This window comes from Pelecanus crispus, chromosome 1 (assembly GCF_030463565.1).
Source record: "Pelecanus crispus isolate bPelCri1 chromosome 1, bPelCri1.pri, whole genome shotgun sequence".
In the NCBI taxonomy this organism is placed as follows: domain Eukaryota; kingdom Metazoa; phylum Chordata; class Aves; order Pelecaniformes; family Pelecanidae; genus Pelecanus; species Pelecanus crispus.
In genome coordinates, this window is record NC_134643.1 from 100,448,402 (window position 1) to 100,470,792 (window position 22,391).

Genomic DNA, 22,391 nt, shown 5'->3' on the forward strand with positions numbered 1-22,391 from the left:
TCTGTATTTCGTCAGCAGAAAGAAGTACCCAACCAGCATGTCTGTAAGGTGACTGATGGATGCTATTTTTAATTGCATGGGCTTACTCCCATGTCATAGATGACCCAGTTAACAGTATTCAGCCAACTTTGACAAAACCAGCTATCGTGTCCTGACGTGACCACCACGGCAGCAGCCACATTCAGGCCTGATGCGCTTGATCTCCGTCTCTGCCAGACTTGTGGAGCACCTCCTTGTCAGAACTCGCACGCCTGTGCTGGGTTCTGTCTGCTGGGGGTGGCTTTACCAGAGCTTTCGTTGTGAGGAGACCTGGGAGGAAAAGTCGGTTTTTGAGAAAATGGCAGCTTCTGCTTCCTGCAGAGGCAAACTGAGGTTTTACACTATTGGAAATCACTGGTGTAACTAGAACTCTTTTCTAGGCTGCCGTAAGATAAGAAGATAAATCTGTTGGGAAAAGCAACAGAATTTCAAGAAGGCTTTTTGAGTAGTTAGTAGCCTTAAAAGGTGTTCTGCGAAAAGAAGTCGGGGGTTTTTTTAATTCATTATAAAATTACAAATTGAGGAATGCTGAGTAGTTCTGCCCTTAAGCTACAGAAGGGAAGGTTGGTTACATTCTAAAGCCCCTGTAACTTGTCTAGTTCCTCTGCCAAGAGACACTAGAACACCATAAAAATTGGACAATTAACAAATTCCTTTTTACTTCAGCCTGTTAACACCTTCTTTATTTCTTCTGGTTTTATTAATGAAGGGATCTCCTACTGTTCTCTAATTTTGATATATTGGCATCTTTAAAACTATGTAGTGCTTGCTTAGGAAAGCTACTTGTGTTTGGTGATTTGGAGCCATTGCCTCAGGATAGGTGCACAGTTATCCATAGAATTAAAAGCATGAAACATGAACTGTTACACTTGAACACTGTATGTAGCGTGTTACATTTCGGTTTATGCACTTCCATTTAAAAGTCTGGAGTGGTGGGAGTCCAAGCAATATTTAGTTACCAAAGCAAACCTTTGAACTCTACAGTGCGCACTTTTTGTGGTATAGATACATACATGCCAGCTGCCCTTTGGGCTAGGTAGAGCGGGTAAGAGTGGCAGGGACTGTCACAGCTAGCAATTAGAGCGTGTTTTGTTTTGTTGGTTTTTTTTTTTTTTTTAATTCAGTGGCATATAGTGAGATCCTAAAAGCCTTTGCTAATCTTGTGACTTAGTTCTTAAATTTGGTTCTTGGGATTGGATTTCCTGATGAGACGGATGCACAAATAAAGCCTTTGTGGTTCTGTAGCGAGAGCTCCACGGAAACTTGATGTCATGAGCCTATGTTTATGTTTTCCTTGCAATACAAGTGTATTAATTTAAGGTAATGTGAGTCATAATAAAACCATAATTATCTCTCCTCTTCTCCCCCAGCTTTCCATAATTTGTAAACATAGCAGTTGCATATAAAGGGTTGGCTGATGCTCAGTCGCTCGTTATAAAATCATAATTCTGCCTTTGCTTTTGTGAAGGAAGTGTAACTGCGGTAGCCTTTCACGTTCACATGTACACCAACCTCCACTATACAGAATTGCCTAAAGAGCAGTTGTGAAACTAGCAAGTAGCTTAGGCTGTGCTTTAGTTTTGTTACTCAAGATGCTTGGTTAACACAGACCTGTTCACGTGTAAAATTTAAGGCCTCCACCAGAAGAGCTTGGGCTGCCACACATCTAAAAGCACCGAGTAAGTGAATACTGAGTGATGTTACCATCTGAAAGGCAGGGCACTTCACCCAAGAAACACTGCCCCCGGGACAAACCTTTCATAGGGGTGCAAGACAAACTGTTACTTTCTGAAAAGTACCTTCAAAGCCACGCTGGACTTGTAAGCGCATTCCCCTCCCAGCCCCACGCCTGAGGGTGCCAACAAAGTAGGAACTCTTCTGCACGAGGGCAGGTCTCCGTGAAGAACTGCTCCGGAGATGCTAGGCTCCCCCACCTTGTCAGCAGCAGGCAGCTGTAAGGCTGGCTCCTGAATGTTGTCATATTCAATGTATCCACCATTCCAATGCTTTAGAAATTCGTGGCTCTTCCTTTAACAGCCAGGAATGGCATGGTTCTAGCTCCAGTGGCAACAAGAGGAGGGGAAAAATGATCCACGCAGCGCTTTGCTGTTTTTCATCTGTAGTTGCGTCCCTTTGACTAGCGTTTGTTCAATGGTAGGCCACGTTACTCCTTCAGCACTCAGCCTTTTGAAAACCTTGCTTTTATTTAATTACGTACTTCCCACTTAGGTTGGTTACCTATATGGGCTCACGGAAGAGTTAAATAGGCTAAACCTTGCGCTCTTGCATAGCCATGTTCTGGCACAAGGGGGTTTCCTTTTCTCATATGAGTTAATTTTTTGAGACTTAAGCAAAAATTAAAAAATAGGTGTTACTAGAACTACTCTGACCAGACATCTATCTATATATGAAAGGTTAAACACTGAAGAGGAATAAATAATTCTGTAATCCCCCCCAACCCCCCCTAAAAAAATCACCCAAACCCAAAGTTGCTTGAAAGAGTAATTCATGGCAAAGCTCGGTTTATTTAATGACGGAAATAACCGTAACTTTATACATCTAACACTAAATAAAAACAGCAGAATGTACAGATCAAATTCATTATGTACAGGAATTCACTAGGAATACTTTATAAATGGACACTTCTCATGAACTTTATTTAAGAAAAAAAAAATTCAAATTAAATAATATCAACTGCTTATTTGCAGCCTGACTTCAAATAGATTGCAGAAGGGTAGTGAACATCTTAAATTAAGAGCTGAAATCTAAAGAAAAACATAAGGCAACTTCACACATACAGGAACAGCAAAGCTAAGAGTGACACTCCCTACTTACCTGATGCCCTTCTGAAAAGCTAAGGCAGAGTATGTTAAGAAAGGGGTGTCACAACATTCAGCTTTGATGTTCCTGGCTGAGTCTTGTTCAGGAAACAACTTTTTTGCGATTTGTTTTTAATTTTTAAATGGCAGGCCATCAAGTCAGTTAAAGCATTTTTACAGTGGGTAACAAGGCTCCAAAATTCAGATTCACTTCTGTCTCTTCCATAGGTTGGGCAAATAAATAAATGCACCAAAGATTAAACTAAGGTGCTGGTAATATTCTTTTTGTAAGGTAACACACTAAATATACAAATAATGTTCTAGCACTATTTACAGCTATTTTTCCTCAAACGTTTCCTCACTTTAGTAATACATAATTATTTGTAAGATACAAACACTGACATAAATTTTAAAGTTTACCTAGCGATCTTTTAAATCTTTTTCCATCATAATGGCAGTATTTTAATTTGAAGCAGGATGGCTATCTCCAGATTCTTGATCATACAAAAATCCAAGAGTTACAGCTAGCAGTATTTTTTTTTTTTTAAGTATTCATTTTAGTTTTACTCCATTTGGTAATTAGAAAAAGAATACAATTGTAAAGGGCTGCAGGATGTATAAATAACTACATTACTTCTCTGCAGGAAGGCCTTGACCTTTGAAATAGTCATCTACAGATTAATTTAGATCCAAGGCAGGAACTCAGACTACAGGTTGCTTAAAAAATTTTCAACAACTGCTTATCTACATGCTTGCAAAGTATAAAAAGAACAGTCCATTCTGTAGCTTAGTAGACAGATACTCAAATAGTTAAATAAGATGAAAAGTAGAAATACTAATTCAAATGAAGTGGTTACTTTGTCACAGATTTTGCTTACATTTTGTTCAGAGGATCTGTTTCACAGGTAGTACAGAGTTATATGCATGTAACTTTATTTACGCAGTTTACCCTGCAATATTACAGGCTTCTGGCTCCTTGGATATCTTGCTGCTGTCCAAGTTGGGAAACATTTGATAATACTATAGACTGAGAACAATTTAAAGAATACAGTTCTGATAGTTCATGTGTGTAGCACGTTCGGTTACCTCGACAGACATGTTTCTTGCTTAAAAAACACCCAAACAACCAACAATGAAAGAACCCACACCTTGTACAGATTAAGATGTGCACTGTCCGTGGTATTAAATCAGAAACATTTAAACTTGGGCCAAGCATGGCTGTGACTCATGCTTACTCGCAGGAAAACCCAGTAAGAATTTTTCCATCTATGTGGTGTAACACCAGGAATTAGCTTGCCCCAGAAGTATTTTCTTACAGCAGCAGTAATAAGGTCTTCTGGAGACTGGTATTTTGACAAAAATTTAATTTTTACCCCATACTAACACTTTCATAGTTCTCTATACTGATATTGCTATGTGTCCCATTTGGGAATTATCAGGGCTCCTCCTTTCAACATAATAAAAGACAAGATCAGATCGTGAGTAGCTGGACTTGTTCTGTATATTTACCCTGCCAAAGAAGTGTGCCATTAGACATTTTTCACTTGAGAGTTTCTACATCAAATGTAATGCAAAATTAGAAACATCCATCATTAGGTTGCCTGCTTTGGATGCATACAACAATGCAGGCGACAGCTTCCTTTACGCAACCAAACGTCATTAAACGAAGCACGGTTGTGCATAGAGGATGAAGTGTAAGCTCCTCACTCACAAATAAAAAGCAGTTTACTTCTCTAAGCAGTCTCCCTGTAGTGAGCTGTCCTCTGGTCAACTTAAATTCACAATCCGTCTCAGAGAACCACTTTCTCAGACTTTGGCGGACCCCTGCCCATTATCTGTAAAACATTTTACAGCGTTTTGGTGAACCTTGGACCTGGAATTTAAGTAAGTTCTTCAAAACTGGGATTCACTAACTGCCGACGATGCATCTACCCAAAGAAAAAAGCCTCACATTTTCTGTATGTCACATGAAGCACACGCTGCACAAAGCATTCTAACATCCCCGTGTCTTGGGGAGTAAACAAGCAGAATCCAATACAGGTAATTCGCTCACAAACTTGAAGAAATGCACATAAAAACAGAAGTAAAAAAATGCTACCAATAGCTGTGCATTTCTAGTTTTTAGTGCAGCCTCCTTATATTTTTTTTTTCCTTTTTGTTTTTTTAAAGTTACAGCATTGTACTTACTCCATGACACAGAAAACTTTTTTTTTTTTTTTTTTTTTTTTTTTAACAGTTATGACCAGTGCAGAAATCTTAGCCTGCAAAGCTTTGGCGCACACTGAAGCATCTTAGCTTTTTCCCCGTAATGCATGGTGCAGTATTTCGTTACCAAGACATTCAGTACTGGGGATTAACTGTTTGAAAATAGGTATTACTGTAAGCCTCAGATACCCAGTTAAATACTTTGCTCTCGCAGATCATAAGACCTCACCCTTCTTGCTCTCTCATATACTATATTCAGTCAGTCTTTGTAACGTGGGCCACTTCTACTTCAACAGTTTCAATGGCCTGTGTCACTTCAGCCATTTTCTGTCCTTGCTGTTGCGCCAATACATAATTCACCACCTGCATGATGCTTTGGTCAGAAAGAGTAGAGACCGACGTACATTCCTCAGTAGCTGCAACTGCTTCGATGGCTTCAAGCGTCTCTCCTGTCACTACCACAGTCTCAATCTCACCACCACCAACGCTAATCTCAGTTTCTTGTTCCTGCACGTCTGCTGCTAAAATGCTGATGGCATGCTCCACCTGTGTCCCCTGGTTATGAAACTGAAGAGTATCTTTTTCCAGCATAATTTTGCAGGGTACGTAGTCCCTATGAAACTTGGTCATGTGCTTCCGTAGCGTCCGGGCATCTATGTAGGCTTCATTGCACACTGGACAGACGTACGGTCGTTCTCCAGTATGCGTCCTCACGTGACGCTTCAATGACCGTGCATCAGCCCAGGCTACTCCGCAGGTTAGACATTCAAATGGCTTCACACCTGTTCTCAAAAGGAAAGCAAGGAGCAGATGATCGTCAGTGTCCATAAATATGCACAAGCCATGATGAGAAGTGACGAGGAGAACAGCAGTATAAAAGAACAAAAGAAGTACTATAACTTTTTCCATGTAAGAAAGAGATCTTGTTTACCACTTCTGTACTACAATATAATGCAAGCATAATACATCAAATGGTAAGATTTTCCACAAGTGCTCTGCCCAATCTAACATTTTACTTTAAAAGCTTTTTTTCTTTTCAAAATTCCTTTTAACGCAGTTTCTCCCCTATTTTAAGGGCATACCGCTTAATAAAGTTCTAATTATTTTTTGCTGGTGATGCCTTTCTGAAACCATGTTTTACTTCATAGAATTTGGCACTTACATTCCTAGTCACACTTTGTTTCTATAAATCTTACTATACAGGTGTCATCAAACCAGCACTTACTCTAGTTAGCTTATAATGCCATCTACGGCTTTTTCCCTCCTCCATGCTACATGTGTTCAAATACTGCACCTGATGTTTGTATAATCTTATTCTGCCTTACAACGTCTGAGTTCTGTGGTCTGTAGTATCTAATGGGGCGTGTGTGTGGCAACAAACACTATTTCAGTACTGGGTTTTCCAGTTACTGTAGGTTTAGGCTAGGTACCTATTTACAGGACACCACCTCTGTTTAGAAACAAACACTAAATCTCTATTTCAATAGTTAGTCAGCTCTTAGATTCATTCATAACAGCTCTTTAAAAGGAGATATGCTTCAAAAAGTGGTTTTTGCCCCAAGATAGGAATATATATAGACTTCCAACACAGCTGGAACAACCAAATACTCCAAAGTCAGTATCACACTTCACATCTAAAGTAAAAATGCACATACTTTTTTTTTTAAATTATAAAATGTTTTTGTATTTTCCCCAAACATCATATAGTTTACTGCTTGTTATAAATTAAGAAGCTGACCACTTTACAACAGTGGTCCTTTTTTTAAATTCAGGCCAATCACTCTCCCGTTTGAAGAATACTTTGTTAACCGTGTGCACCTTTCAGAATGGAGAATGTTTTACTACATCAAATTCTTTGCCAGATATACATCTTTTAATCACTTCTAAAAAAGGTCCTCTTCGATTAACGTTCTGAGAGGAACAAATTGTCACTGTCCCTCTGTGTGAGTGCAGTTTTAGGACGATCCCAACAGCCACTTCTGGGAATCACTGGAAGCAAGTTAACAAACCGGGGCTAGCATAAAACTAACTGGAGAGTCTGTAAGAACTTCTGTGCGTCTTGCAATGCAGGACACACACAGACTCAAAGAAACAATAACCCCTTTCCCCATAATCTTTTTAGGGGTTGAGGGATGTCATGACTACTTGTTCTCTACATACCTTCATGATTGTTCATGTGTCTCCTATATTCCCGGAGTTGTGTGAATTTTCTTCCGCAATGCTCACAAACTCGTTCCAGATTTTGTTTTGCTCTTCCTTTTTTACCATGTGTGGCTTTCTTTACATGTCTTCTGTACAAAGCTTTCTCATAAAATTCTTTACCACATATATTACACCTAAAATGTGTTAAGTGAGAAATCTGTTGAAACCGTTATTCTGTGCTTATGTTATGCTTTTTAAACCAAAATGCACTTTAATTATAGTAGGCAAAGTTTAATGGGAACTCTGTCTCATATGACAAGTAGTTCCATAATTAGAAATAATAGTGCTGGACTGAGCTACATTTTCTCTTATTCATAGCCACAAAGCTTCCACTTACCATTCTAGAGAAGTGAGATCACATACAATGCATTTCTAACTTCATCAATTAAGTGTCTCCTGCTACAACTTCGTATATATTAGTTCCACGATTGTGCCAGCAGGTTAACAGTCAGACCACACTACCTGAAGTCACCCATCCCTTCTCAAGTACTCAAGACCCCAGCCAACATCAATCAATTGGTACTTTAACAATGGACTAGGCAGCTCTTTGTTGATTGGCTGTGGATCTGTATACGCTCATATTGATTAGTGTATTTCAGTTGTTAAAGGAATTTCCTCTTACCTATAAGGGTCTGTGACAGAATGAGACTTTACATGAGAATACCAGTCTTTCTTCCAACTGTAACATTTTCCACAGAACTGACACTGAAATGGCTTCACACCTAAATGTTTATTCATATGCTGCCGAAGATCTCGAGCTTCATAGAAACTCTTTTCACACCTGTAACAGTAAAGGTTTTAGCATCCCATGTAAGAAAGATCTTGGTGATCCTGATTTCAAAGGCACTGGAACCCTCTTCTTTAATGGCAACTAAATACTTTGAGCAGACAACATCTATTGTGTCATCAACATCCATATAAATCACAATCCCTTTCCAAACTAGGGACAGTTAAAAGGAAGAGCAGTTTATCTGACAGTCTGGAATATAACTTGAGGCCCTCTGAAACACTTCTGTCTGTTACAGGTAACTATATTCTTTCTGTTATTTTTATGGGGAATAATCAAAGGCAAACCAACTGGAAGACATCAGAAATTTGTATTATACCATATGAACTTACGAGGATAGTAACAGCTGTTTCTTCCCTTAACCAAAGAGGATTAATTATTGATACAAAGATAACTGGGATTTGTTGCTTGTAATGCTCAAATATATTTTTTTAGAAATTAAAAACCAAATTCAGAATCCAACAAGAACGTATCTGAAACTAGTGATACGTATTCTTTAGCTTGCTGTTTGTATACATCTAAACCCTGGCAAATTCCTAGTTTTCCTTCATTTACACCTTGCCATAGTATGACTATATGAAATTACAAATCACTAGCTCCTCTTGGTATGAAAGAAATTCTGCTCTTCAGACATCTTTGCCCGATCATCTGCATCTCTTCCTCATGTAACATCATATACCTGTATGACTCAAGAAAGGACAGAGGCAGAGAAATGCCAGTAAGTGAAGGTGAAGGATTCACCTTCTACAGCTGATCAACCTCTAGAATGAGGGAATCTCAGAATTCCCAACCTCCAGTGGAATCTGAAAACAAAAAAGCTTCCATACAGAAACAAAACTTTTAATACTACATTTCCCAAAGAATGGGCATTCTAGAGAGGAAAAAATCCTTCTTCGCTTTTGAGGGAAAAAAGAAAAGGGGGGGGGGGGGGGTGGAGAAAAGAAGGGGGAGGTGAGGGAAAGGTGATGGTCCCTGAGACACCCAAACAACCTCCTACTCCTAAGCTGGAAAAACTGACAGCTCCAGTTCAAACGGGGCTCTTGGGGATCCTGGGTTTGCAGATCCACATCAAAAAGTACCACAAAGACCCCTGAGGGTCTTGAATGGGATTGGCACTTGGTGCTCTCCCCTCAAGGACTGCATATTTACAAAAGCCATTAGAGAAGTTTGGAAGAAAAAAAAAATATCAAGGAACCACCACCCTCTGGACCCTCTGATGCACTACTGAAATTTAATCGAATACCTACTTCACTGAAAAACTTCCACAAATGTTTTAGGAAAATAGAATCATAGAATCATAGAATGCTTTGGGTTGGAAGGGACCTTGAGAGATCATCGAGCCCAACCCCCCTGCAGTAAGCAGGGTTGTTAAGCTTTGTTCAACTGGGCCAGAAGCTCAAACTCAAGCCTGGCAGGCAGATTTACAGACCAAGCCACCAAACTAGAAAACTGAAGTCTGGTTATTGCTTAGTGAAGCTCTCTAAACCATCTGTGACAACATGAATAATATTCTTAGTAGAGGTCTTCACTGTAGAAGAAACAAGGACTGTGCCTGTTTTGAAGGGGTTGGGGAATCAAAATATCTTCTGTGTCAAGGTAATCTTTTGCATCCATGACTGTACTGCCTTGAGGAAAAAAAAAAAAAAAAAAAAAAAAAGAAAAAAATCTATTTTTTTAAATATATTTCTCCTTCAAAGCCAAAATTGCCTTCCCTAGTATGTTTCATTAAACAGTTCTGTCCCTGTTGTGGACCCTATTAAGTCTATTCTTTGTATTTTTAAGATGGGTATTTTTAGCATGACAAAGCACTAAATAAAGACATTGCTGACAGACTTAAAGTGAGATTTCAGCAGTTAGAAAATACTGGTTTTGCTAGCACACAGCAGCACTACCAGAGATACTTTAAACAATACTTTAGATTAAAGCTTTCATTAAAACCATGAGTTGCATACAGGCAATCATATAAATTGTACAACCCCTCTTAATACCCAAGAGTTTTCCAGAGACCTAACTGACAGTTTGGAAATGAAGCACCATTTGTACTTTTGCAGGTCACTTGAAAGATTCTCCTATAGTCTGCTTGGTCATGGAAAAAGTATCCATGTTTTGCTAATGCACTAGGAGACATGCTCTTTCCAGTTACAGAGTTTCTGCTAAACTAAAGTGCCTACATAATGCAAAGATATTTAAGTGGTCATGCAAGTTTTATAATCAAGTGAACTGCAATAGCCACTGAGTCTTAATTCATGATGTTCCCGCAGAGCTGTTTGCTAAACACCATATGTATTTCAGGGCACACAAGTATATGACATCGTAGACCGCATAGGAAATTTTCAAATTAAGCTGAAACCAACTATCACAGTAAAAGATGGCAAAGACAGGCTGAATGCCCTTCACCTCTGACAAGCTTACAGCTCTTCTATCTGTCCTACAAGGGAGCTTTAAAATCACATAGCTACTGATTACAGCTACAAGTGCAAACACACCCATTAAAACACAACTGTATGAAACTAGAGCTAGGTAACAGTTAAAAAACAAGCTTTTTCTCTCCAATGCATGTATCAACAAAAGTGCATTTTTGACTCCTATGTTTTAAAAGTCTTATTCCAGGCCAATGAACAGCTTTATGCTACAACAAGGAGCTGCTTTTAATCTTTAAAATTACTAGGATCATTACTGTTAAGGAAAAAAAGCCCACAAAAAAACCCCACCAACCAACTTACTGGGTACACTGATATCCACGAACTTCAGGCTTTGGCTGGTGCTTCTTTATGTGCTTACTGAGTCCTGATGCCCTGTGGAAAGATCTTCCACAGATGGAGCAAAGATACTTGGATTCTCCTGACAAAAACAAAACGAAACATGTTATGCAGCCAGGCCTCTGTGTCTCTGGAGTGCTTTGTGAGAGTGTTTTTTTTCTTCTCATATAATTTATCTTAAGTAATAAGAGCAGTGCTACAAAGAGAAGTTGGTTTAATTACACACGGATGGAATTTTTAAACATACTTCCTATGTGCTAATGTAATAATATGCAGAGGGGGGAGTAGCAACTCTATTTTATTAGATGTTTTTAAACACAGGTACAACGTTGCAGCTACTAATTAGTCACGAAACGTGAACAGCCTAAAAATTTGCCCTCTTGTGTGAAAAACAAATAATTGCCTGTGTTCACTATAATATGCAACTTCTTCAGCAATGCAGCATTGCTTACGGATGACTTGCATCTTGAACTTGTGGAACACCCCCTTAAAATAAACGTTTTCCGCTACAATTTATCAATTTAGGAGTGCTGAGTACTAATATAAATTCCTTCATTTCTGGAACAGATTGTTGTAACAGAAACAGTCTCTTATTTTTGATTCCCCCCAGCTAGGGAAACAGGAAACACAGACAATTTCTACACATTACAGTTTTAAAACTCTGCTTGTGTTAAATTATCATATTGTCATCTTTCACATGCTAAGATCTTTCAAGACACCAGATTTTATAAAGTTTCAGTATTAGTACAGCAAGTCTTGTGAAACATATATGGAGATTCTCAGAGATTTAACTTAGCATGTTTTCCTCTGAAAGGATAGGCTGGAAGTGCAAGTGCTTCATAACATTCCAGCCTGTTGCCTATCTTTGTTGAATTGACATGATACAGGCATAAATACGTACATAAAAACATAGGAACAGACCAACCATGATCCCCTGTTCTTGTATAGGACATTTCCATAATAACATTAAGCTACAGTAAAATAAGCCCAGAAAACAAATGTAAAATGACTACTTACCTCTATCTCGGCTGCCTGACCAGTAGAAAAAAAAGCAGAAACTACTTTTTTTGTTTGTTTGTTTTGTTAAACAGTTCTTTTGACACTGAAGAACAATATTAAAGTTCAGCAGCATGCAATGCCAATCAAAGTAAAAGGATCCTCTTTCTTATCACTTACCTGTATGAATGCTCATGTGTTCCTGAAGACTTCTTTTTGTGACAAAAGACTTTTCACACAAGTCACACTTGAACTGTTTCTGTACTTCATGGAGAGCTAAGTGCATTTTTAATCCATGCTTATACGTAAAGGTCTTTCCACAAACCTAAAAAAAATCCATATCCAGTGGAACAGGACAAATAAAACTCATTACGTAATAGGCGTTTAACTTCAAACACAACAAAACCTCCTGTATTTCTTGGGAACCAGGACAGCCAAGCCTGTGATTTCGCATCAGTGGCAGAACTGGTCTGTTAAAAAAGAATACTCAAGGGAAGACATTCTTCTAGACACAGGAATATGAACTTTCATGATTCAACTTCATTCTAGTTTTCTCAGTCTTGGACTACAAGAATTTTCATCAGGCATGTTACAGAAGTTTTCCCCATTCTGAAGTGACTGAAATTAACCTAAATTTTAGGATAGAGTGTCAATACTAAAATACCAAGAAAACATTACTAATTTGATTACAGAGTAAAAGGACTTTATCTTTACCTTGCATGCATGTGGTTTTACACCTGTATGTTTGAGCATGTGTATTCTGAGCGAATACAGCTTAGGTAGAGTTCTCCCACAAATATCACATATAAATTCCCGTTTAGTTCTCCCTTTCACCGAAGACACGCCTGTCTCTTCTACGCTAGCAGCTGCAGTGTTCACTTCGGTCTTCCGAGTGTGCCGGACGAGGTGGGCTCGCAGGGAGGCACCATACTGGAATTCTTTTTTACACAACTGGGAAAGAAAATATTACAATTTTACTTTGCATTTAATACTCCAAAATTATTTCCAAAAAAAGGTAATTAAAGGTTTTAATTATAGTAATACGATAAGCTAGGTCTATAACCTGACTCCAATAGGCATTTTATCTCAGGTTAATTAATAGTTGTAAATTTTGAATTTTATGGCTACTGACAGAACCACTGATCACTTCCCAATGAGGCTAACTTCCAGGCTAATCTAAACACAGTTGCAAATTTACTGGTAAGGTTAAAAGTAAAGTCGACGCCAGCACTGTCTGAGCAGCAAGCATACTCCCATGTGGCTCACACGGTGCCGTTAGGCCATATGGCTGCACCACATTTTACCCCACCCCAACCAGATCAGGGCTGCATCCGTCTCCAAAATCCGTAAGGAAAATACATACATGTATGAAAAAAGGCAAGAAAAATAATTACTAATGTCATTACTGAATAAATTTTCATAAAGAGGGAGGTTTACAGACAAAAAAAACCCCAACTTACTGGGCATTTATAATCTTTAGATCTTTCATGTTTCAGTGTGTGCATTATAAGTGCATAGCGCCGCTGGAACACCATTCCACATTCAGTGCATTTGTGCTGAGCTTCTACTTCATTATTTTCCATGGTTTCTCTTTTGGGCTGTTTCATTTTTTTCCCTCTTTGTACCAGCTTCATGGCAACCTAAGTTGGAAAAACATAACCCTTGAATGAACTTCACTGCACTGTACTTCATACTTCCTCTGCAAGTTAGTACTAAAAGCTGATGTTTCTTGTGTGTTACTATACCACCACTTAATTTTGCTCAGTTTACTTAGCTGCTAGAAAGTTACCCCCTTTCACTTCACTGCAAAACTACAGATCTCATGGTGGGTGGAAAACTGGTCTTGTTTTAAAACCATAAACTGGTAATAATTATCAGCAGACAATGACGTACCAGTTCAGAGACAACTAACTGTTCAGCCCTGAGTAACTGCCTAAGTGAGAGCTGAGGGATAATTACAGAGGAACCACAAAGTGCTGCCAGTCACAATTTCTATCAAATGTTTCCAACTCTTTCCCAAACTCCAACTTCCCTTTTCAGGATCTACATTTGCTTTACTACAAAAGTCATCAGATTAAAGAAAAAGTGCCCTAATTAATTTTTACCAGTGAGCAAAAACTGAGTTATTAATAACCTGTAAAAAACCAGGCAGTTAAACTTAAGCAAAGTTCTTTCTGGTTAAGAGCATTCCAGCCTTACTAGTGTTTTTTTGTTAGGCAGTATTGGCAGTGCTACCTAGAGCTGATAATCTCATTTTCCTTTGTAGAAACTTGGTGTCATATTTTTTAAAAGCCAAGTTGTAAGTGATTAGGCTGAAATTTCCTGTATCGGGATCTCCCCTTCAGGTTTCTGAGAGGAAGGCAAGGGAAAAAAGTACAAGCACCCCCATTTCTTCTTGCTGTTCTCTCAACAAGTGAGATACCTAGCAGTTTTTAAAAATATGCTAGCCCTTCCATGTCTCTCAAAACCAAACAAACTGAACACAGGGAGAACATTTTAGTTTTTTTAAAAATGTTGCTGGTGCTCTGAAAACTAATGCAAACTTGGCTAAACTGTGAAGCCACAAAAATAATCTTGTTGAGCAGATGATTAGTAAGAGCTTGGAAAATAATCCATTCATACAAAGCACACTTTATCCCCAACATCTCCATACCAACTGCAATTACTGTAATTCAAAAGTCAGCAGCATTTTTCCTGCCACCTCTCTTTCCTGTTATTCTTCCAGCATCACAACTGGGAACTCAGGAAGGAGTGTCTCTTTCCCAATGCTTAAACGACATCCAGTGCTGTGGGAGGGAGTTGAGGGATGCACAAGACAAAAATGCTAAAAGCTATGAAACTTGTTAGGAAAGCAGAAACCTATTCCTGAGTCCAATTCTGAGCAATTTTCTAAACCAATTTCTTTTTTCCATAGGTGGCCACTGTCTGTAGACCTCATCTGTCAAGAGGCCAGATTTAAAAACTGCAAAGTAAGATAACAGGAGCTGTTCCTAAAGGTAGATATTCCAGCTCCCAAAAGAGAACAAAACCTTGTCATTCTCCAACCATCATAAATAGGTTGATCAAATATTTTGATTGTGCTGGTTTTAACATCTGGGCTGTAAAGTGGCCATCTGTAAAAGGAGACTAATGCTACAATTTCTATCTACAAGGGTGTGGTAATGATAACAAATTATCCCCCTGTATATGGGACTGGTGGCTCTAGTATGTAAACGTCTCACAGAACACCTCTGAAAATTAACAGTTCTTCGTAAGATTTAGCCAATATGCAGTAAGAAAGGCAAAGTGTACTCTGTCACAAAAACAAATGTATTAATGCTCAGTGTGGTCAATGTCAGCTATCCATAGGCACTAGAAGAGGAAAGGCTCCTGAAGGGGAAAGAGTAAGAAGACTGTTTCATTAAAAAAAAAAAAAAAAATTGGAACAACTAGTTCAATTACTAAACATTTAATATGTCTGAGTGCTAGAGTTTTAATACCAGTGCTCTTTGAACCATTTTTTTTTAACTGACCCCAACCTGAGGGTAGCAGGACTGCACTATTGTGACTTATGACTATGTCTTAAGATCTATATAAAATGTCAAATTTTTCATCCCCAAAGCTCTGTTATCATCTTAACAAATGTAGGCTCTCACTTCTCTAATAGATAAATACATTTGTCTATGACTAACATACACACATTCTAGTTAAGAATTAAATTCCCAGATCATTAAGAATTTTAGGGAGAAGATACACCTTCTGTCCAACCATAAGAAGCTGTGAGAAGATACTCAAGCTGGGCTAAGGTCACTGAGCATTCTAAAGATCTTCAATATGGAAGGAATTTTGATGCCAATGGGGTTTTTTTGGGTTTTGGGTTTTTTTTTTGCACAACTGTCACACCTTAAAAGTTACTTTGGTTTGCAGTAATGTTAAGCACTCAAAAAAGAAAAACATTTGCCAGACAGTGCTTGGAATTGGGAAACGGTCTTTTCAGATTGGTCTCGATACACTGGATGATTGCTGACAACAGGCCTAAAGACAGATAGAATACCTGCTGTATTGCAGATTTAGGATTTGTCTTTCTATTTTGCAGTTTTTTTTCAATTCCTTTATGCAATCTGATATATCCCCCTTCACTAACAGAACGTTGGCGAAGCTTGCTTTTGTAAGTATCATCTTGGCTGGAAGCTAGGCTTTCCGGCTGTGAATCTGAAATGCTCTGTTCTTTACTTTGCTTGCCACGTTTTTGCTTGAGTGTTTCTGAGGAGTCTTCAGAAGCAGTGTCCACATTTGCTTTACCACTTTCATTTTGATCTGTCTCAATTTCCGTTTGACTTTGTGTGTCCATGGCTTCCACAGCTGATGGCTCAGCCTCTATGACAGACACGGTGCTATTTGAAATGCTCTCCAGCAGCTGCATCTTGACGTAATTTTCAGCTGTTTCACACTGCTCCACAGGCTTCGAAAGATCATCCGGAGTGGCCTCCACAGGCTCTGGGGGCAGGAGGTTGGGCTGGGGTGCAGCTGCCTCCTCTGTCCCAGCAGAGGAAGGAGCTCCGTTCACAGCTACTGGCACTTCTCCAGCTGCAAGCTCAGGTTGCTCAGCGCTACCCACGGGCTGTGCCACAACTTCAGTCTGCACTGCTAAATTCTGTGTTGACTCTACTGTTTGAACATCTCCCTTTTGGTACACCGTAATTTGTTTCTCTTCCATCTGTTTGTGCACATTTTCACAGATTTCGAGGACCTCTGACATGAAGAGATGCCGGGCAAGCATGGCCACTTCTGCCATACTACAGAAGTCAAAAGTTAATTCTGAAGTATAAGCAAATTCCAACAGAGGCAGGAAACTGGACTTGCAGAACCCTAACAGGAATAAAACAAGAGATTAGAGCAAACACTGATGACCCCACATTACACCAAAATATCCCATCATGGATACAACAGTTCACCTTTGATACGGTTAAGTCTGAAATTTAGAGCGAAACACACTTGCAAGTAACACTGAAGCCCCTCCACTGGGACTCAATTAATTGTCATTTAAGCAAAAGCATCCTCCTTGTGTATTTTCTATGTGGAAGTAAGCTCAGACAACTTTTCCAATAAGTAGAGCTGAGGTAAGTTTCACAATAAAATTCTCTAGAAGAATGTTTCAAGATGCTGGGAGAGCCACAATATTTTTGAAGTAGAATAACCCTAATTTAACCAAAGTCTTTCTGGACCTGCTACATTCAGAAAGTAGTCAGGGCTTAAGTAACAACTAATGTGCCATAAAAATAAGACAAGGAAGTGGCTAATGAAAAAACCAGAGATATAGATAAGTAGATAGAAAAGCTTAAAAATAAGCATTTGGTATAGTTTTCCACAGTTCTGTAAATCATTTAATTTGGGGGACGTTCTGGACCATCATACTAGAAATCTGTTGTTCATGCATGTCTATCGTTCGTGCAGAGACAGACACAGTTAAGAAACTAATAAGAAGCAACGCAGTATGCATATGCTCTGTACAGTATTCTTCGTCACTGCAAAGCTATTTTTAGAACATTTATTTTAGGATCGTCTCCTATCTTTAAGGTACCAGAAGGTTTGAGAAATAAGCAGAAACATGTATAACAGCATTTCACAGACATAAGAAACAATTTAGTATTTGTTCAGCTAAACAGCTCTCTGAGAAGCTAGTCAATATCCCCTCTTGATGTATTCAAGCATTTGATTATGTTCCTTTTTTTAATGTTTGTGACTAGTACAAGGGGAAAACATGCCTAAGCCAGGTAAAAATTAATCCAAAGCTTCTCAGAAGTTTTAAGACGAAATCCCATAGTCCATTCAATATGGAAGATCAGATTATGCAAAACCAGAGTGATCACATTAGCATTAAAATCCACACAAAATATTTTTAGATTAAAAGAGAGAAAAACAGCAAAATAAAATATTTGGTTGTCTTCAACACTCAAAAAAAGACTGAATCAAATACTGTACACCTTACTTAGGATATTATGATTTCTAGCTTTGAAACCCACAACAATTCACCTGACAGATCCACTACAGCTTCATGACTAGAGACAGCTCCCTTTTCAATGAAGAGCTCTCGGAAGTACTCGCTGTTGGCTGCCAAGACAGATTTGTGAGCTTTGTACTCCTCTCCTTCAATCAGCAGAGTCACATCACAGAACTGATTGGAAAGCCTCTGCTGATTCAGTTGGTTTAAGACTGACAGACAATGTTTGGAAGATGACTGCTTCACAAGGCCCTTACTGTCAACCTGTCATAAACAACATTATGAGAACTTCATTACATTGAGACTGTGCCTTTTTAAGCATTCACACTGAAACACAGAAAAGGATTATTTTCTGCAACTGTACAATCAGTTCAAGCTTGTATAATACACAGCTTAACTTTACTATTGTTTTCTTTCTTTAAATGCATCAAGCTTCACCCTCCCTCCAAACACAGTTAAACCAGACAACTGGAAACATGGGAAGACACGGATATTCAAACAGTTCTTTGACCATATTTTTCAATGCTATGGTCTGAAATGGTTTCTAGACTCAAAAGTCTTTACATGCATATGAGCCCCCAGTTATCAACAAGAATTTTATATATAAAAATAGCATCGTTTATTAAGGAATAGATATAGATTCCATGAGAATCTTGTACGTGATGTTTTACTACTTATACTTTTGCTGTTCATCTTCCCTTGGGTCCTATATGCATGAACAGGAGTTGGGGTGATTTTATTTTCCAAAGATGATGTACTAGAATTAATTTCACGTCATATATACCAATAACCTGTTTCCACATATTAAATATCTTTGGCAAAATTTATGTCATCTTATTATTATAAGATTATCACAACAATGGGAAGTAAGTATGTGAGTAAGAATGCATTAACAAACATCTTAAAAGCATTCAAATGTAAACAACAGTACTTACAAATACAAGCTCATGCTTCGCTATTGGCTTCTTCTTCACAGGCTTTGGGGATGCAGCTGGGATTGATGCCGTATTACTCAATTCATCATCTGTTTCGTTACTGTCTTCATGAGATTTGGCATCCAGTCCTAGTTCCTCCAGCATTTCAGAAGGATCTGACAGAGATCTAGAGCGATCTAGCTTTTCCTGGCACTTGCTGCATTCTTTAATGTAATCTTTAACCTGCTTAAGAATACCTGAGAAAAATTAATGGAGCTTAATTAGGCTTTTAATCTTCAATTTACCTTAAACGTGTAATTAAATATGTAGGTGATTAGCAAAACAATATCACACACTTACTAAGAAAAATGAAGTCAGTCACCTACACTTTCCTTCTCTGACTTTTTTTACCAGTTCTGCTTCTCTCACACCACTGTATGACATCGTATGTCACTAGTGTAATTCATTGTTAATTTGAGATAGAACATCACTATATCAAGCAGACTCTCCTAGAAAGATTTTTAAGGCTAGAAAAAATTTTTGTATTTATACATTCACCCTAAGAATCCCAAGACAATGAAAGCTGTAACCTAATCCTGCATTTAGCCCACACAAGTGGATCTCAGCTTGTCCTTACTGAAAGGGGGCAAGAACTGGAAGGTTTGTCTAAGGGCTTTTGCAAAATTGGGACCAACTGTGTTGTATGCAATGACGCTGATATATATTATTAACACCGACTTGAATCTATTGCTTATGATTTTGGGGTTTAAAGAAATGAATCTCCCACCAGTACCTTAACCGGTGTAACTAAGTAATTTTAGATACTCAACAGTTCCTAAGCTCAGGGTCCTCTTCTAGGTACCAAGGCATTTTCAGTGTATGGCTTTCAACCCAAATGCATTTTCTTCACTAGGACAATATAAAAGCATACATAACAGCAGCCATGTGTCTCTATAGTTCAAATCTAGCAGCCCTCAAAAACTAGGCTGACAGTTAGACTCATAGTACTCACACCTTTTCAGCGCATGAGATGCACTATCATTACATACATATTTCTGTAAGGATGGGGAAAACACAGACTTCAGGCAACCCAAGGCATTCCAACTGAAGACATTCATGCCCATTTCAAACATTTTTACGTTTCCTTGATTTCATCTGAAACCAGGGCTAGTTCTCAGGACAGAAGGTCTCTGGTGTTCAAATCTAACACCCTTCCTGGCCACTGGGCCATACTCCAGCCCATTGCTTCCCAGTCACAGAGCAGACAGACACAACAGACTGGCACCTGTCTTGGGATGATGACTGGGTCAAAGCTGCTGTCCGCTAGCAGCAGAGGAGTTTTATAATAGCAGGGGAAAACAATGTTTTAAAGGAGACACAGGTGAGAAACATAACGCTTGAACTGAAAGCGCAGCATGAATTGTAGTATTCTCAGTGCAAAAGAAATAAGAGAATACAGGTGGTGCAAATAGAGGTAACCACTAAGATCAAAAGATGCAGAATACAGAATGCCCTCTTCTGACGAACAGAAGATATACTGAGGTCCATTAAGGAACCTTCCAGCATAAAGTAACAGTAAATGCTAGAACAGTCCAATATTGGGCAGACGATGAGAAACCAGATAAAGGCAAGGAGACCACAATCCAGAGTAGATGTATCAACTTTGACACGCCAATTCCTTTTTCACATCAAAGATCTTCAAGTCAATGAGATCTGGAGTGGAAGGATGGGCTGCAGCTAGAGCAAAAAGCCTCCAAATTAAGACAGGGAAAACTAAAAAGCTGAAATGACAGGCTTGCTGACTGATGGATGACAAAAGCAGAACAAGAGAAGCAGTACAAACAGAAACTGGACCCTGGGCCACTGAAAAGCAGGATCGTTGTTTAATGGATACATCAGACAAAGCAGAACACCAAATCCAAAGGGAACGCAGATACCAAGTCATCGACCCAACCGAAAGGAGGTCCGATGAAGAATTATGGATGTTCATACGCTACCGTTTCTAATGGCTATGGCATCATTCAGGACCCGACCGAGAATTAGTTTGGTCTTTTCGGCTTCTCATTGGAAGAAAGGGACAAATAAAACGACGAGTGCAAGGACTACAAACAGCTCTACTATTTCAACGTGCACACCGTCCACATGCTAGCTGGAAAAGGCATTATGAGGTTAAAAGCTGAACTAGGTCACATGGAACGGGTCATCGCCCTATGCAGGGTGTGCAAGTTGAGAAATCGCTGCCTCAAGCGGGCCGTACGCAACGCCTGAGCGGGGACAGTCGCGCTCGGCGTTCCCATGTATGCCATGAACACAGGAATACGCTGCTGAGCAAGAAGCCAGGGGACAGCTTGCTGACCACGGCCGCAGCTCGCACGGCGAAGCCGGCCGCCGAAGCCCCGACCCACAGCCGCAGCCCACAGACGGCGCCTTTGAAGGCAGCGGCCGGCCAAAGCGGGCCAGGGTTCCCCCTCCTGCCTTCTCCCGGGAGGGCAGGCGGCCGCCGCCCCTCACACACCCGGGCCACCGACCCAGCGCCGGCGGGGCCGCAGGCCGGGCTCGCCCGGCTGCCTGCCCCCGTCGCCCCGCCCGCTGCCCGGCCGCCCTCCCGCTCACCTCGCCACCAGTACTTCTGCGAGAGCCCCTGCCAGGTCTGCAGGCGGGTGCGGTGGGCGCCGTCGGGCGCCAGGTGGGCGGCGCGGATGAGGCGGGCGCGGCGCTCGGCCTGCAGCACCACCTCGAGCTCGGCGAAGCGCTGCTGGTCCCGCTGCCGCCGCTGGTAGTAGAGGGTGCCGCCGCGCACCACGTAGCAGGCGGCCGCTTTGCGGATCTTCCGCTTGGCGTTGCCCTCCGTCCCCGGCGCGTAGGGCTCCCGCTCGTTGGTCAGGTAGCGCAGGATGGCCAGGTAGCTCTCCTCGCTGGACATGGCGGGGCAGGGGGAGAGGGAGGAGGAGGAGGACGCGGGGATGGAGGGGCGGCCTCCGCGCGGCTCCCCGGCGCCCTCAGGGCCACGCCGGGCGAGGGCACGGTGCTGGGCACGCCGCTCTGGGAAGGCGGGTCAGGCTCTCGCCCCCGCGGCGGAGGCGGCTGCGGGGCAGCGCGGGACTGGGCCCGCCCGGGCCAGTCACATGCGGCGGACCCCTGGGGGGAGAGGCGGCCCCGGCCCTCGCCGGGGGTCCGTGGGGCTTGCGGAGGCGCCTGCCGGGGCAGGGGGAGCCTGCGCTGCCGAGGGAAGGGGGACGGGGGCCTCCCGCGCCTCCGCCGGCCCCTCGGCCAGGCGCCGGGAGGGCGGAGAGCGCGGGCGGCGGGCCCGGCGGGAGCCCGGCCCGGGGGGGAACTGGAGTTTCGCAGCCAGCGGCGGCGGGTGGGAGGGAGAAGCTCGGGCAGCAGCAGCGACGGAAAGACAAAATGGCTGCTGCACAAGAGGAAGTGAGGTCAGAGGCCCGCGCATAGGGGAGGGGGCGGGAGGAGGGGCGTGTGCTCAGGGAAGGCGCAGCTCGGAGCGGGAACGGGGCCGCCATCTTGGAGCCGGGCAAAGGAGAGGCCGGGCGGAAGGCTGGGGGCGGCCATCTTAGAGCCGGGCAAAGCCCCTGAGGGCGGGCGCGGCCGTGGCGCCGGGAGGAGGGGACGCTCCTAAATAAATCCCTTTCTAGCCCGAGTTGCGAAACGAGCAGTCTCCACTTCAGAATCGCC

At 41.2% G+C, this 22,391-nt stretch overlaps 1 protein-coding gene across 1 annotated transcript; it reads right to left on the reverse strand.

The window, feature by feature from the left end:
- Nucleotides 1-2,759: 2,759 nt before the first annotated feature.
- ZBTB11 (zinc finger and BTB domain containing 11) lies at nt 2,760-21,624 on the reverse strand. The gene is made up of 11 exons (XM_075715090.1): nt 21,315-21,624; nt 18,723-18,958; nt 17,820-18,051; nt 15,841-16,655; nt 13,268-13,447; nt 12,522-12,758; nt 11,988-12,132; nt 10,776-10,893; nt 7,888-8,046; nt 7,224-7,399; nt 2,760-5,845 (listed from the first exon to the last, which is right to left on the reverse strand). Exons 1-11 carry the CDS (start codon nt 21,622-21,624, stop codon nt 5,319-5,321), a joined length of 3,135 nt encoding a protein of 1,044 aa, XP_075571205.1. The 3' UTR covers nt 2,760-5,318.
- Between the last annotated feature and the right edge of the window lie 767 nt (nt 21,625-22,391).

What these genes read in the sequence shown, in the direction of transcription:
- ZBTB11 (XM_075715090.1), bottom strand. Translation starts at nt 21,624, where the DNA reads ATGTCCAGCGAGGAGAGCTACCTGGCCATCCTGCGCTACCTGACCAAC. An exon ending in GCAGAAGTACTGGTGGCGAG is followed by an intron (nt 18,959 to 21,314) that starts GTGAGCGGGAGG and finishes AATTTTTCTCAG; the next exon opens with GTATTCTTAAGCAGGTTAAA. An exon ending in ACACATGAGCATTCATACAG is followed by an intron (nt 10,894 to 11,987) that starts GTAAGTGATAAG and finishes TGTTTTTGTCAG; the next exon opens with GAGAATCCAAGTATCTTTGC.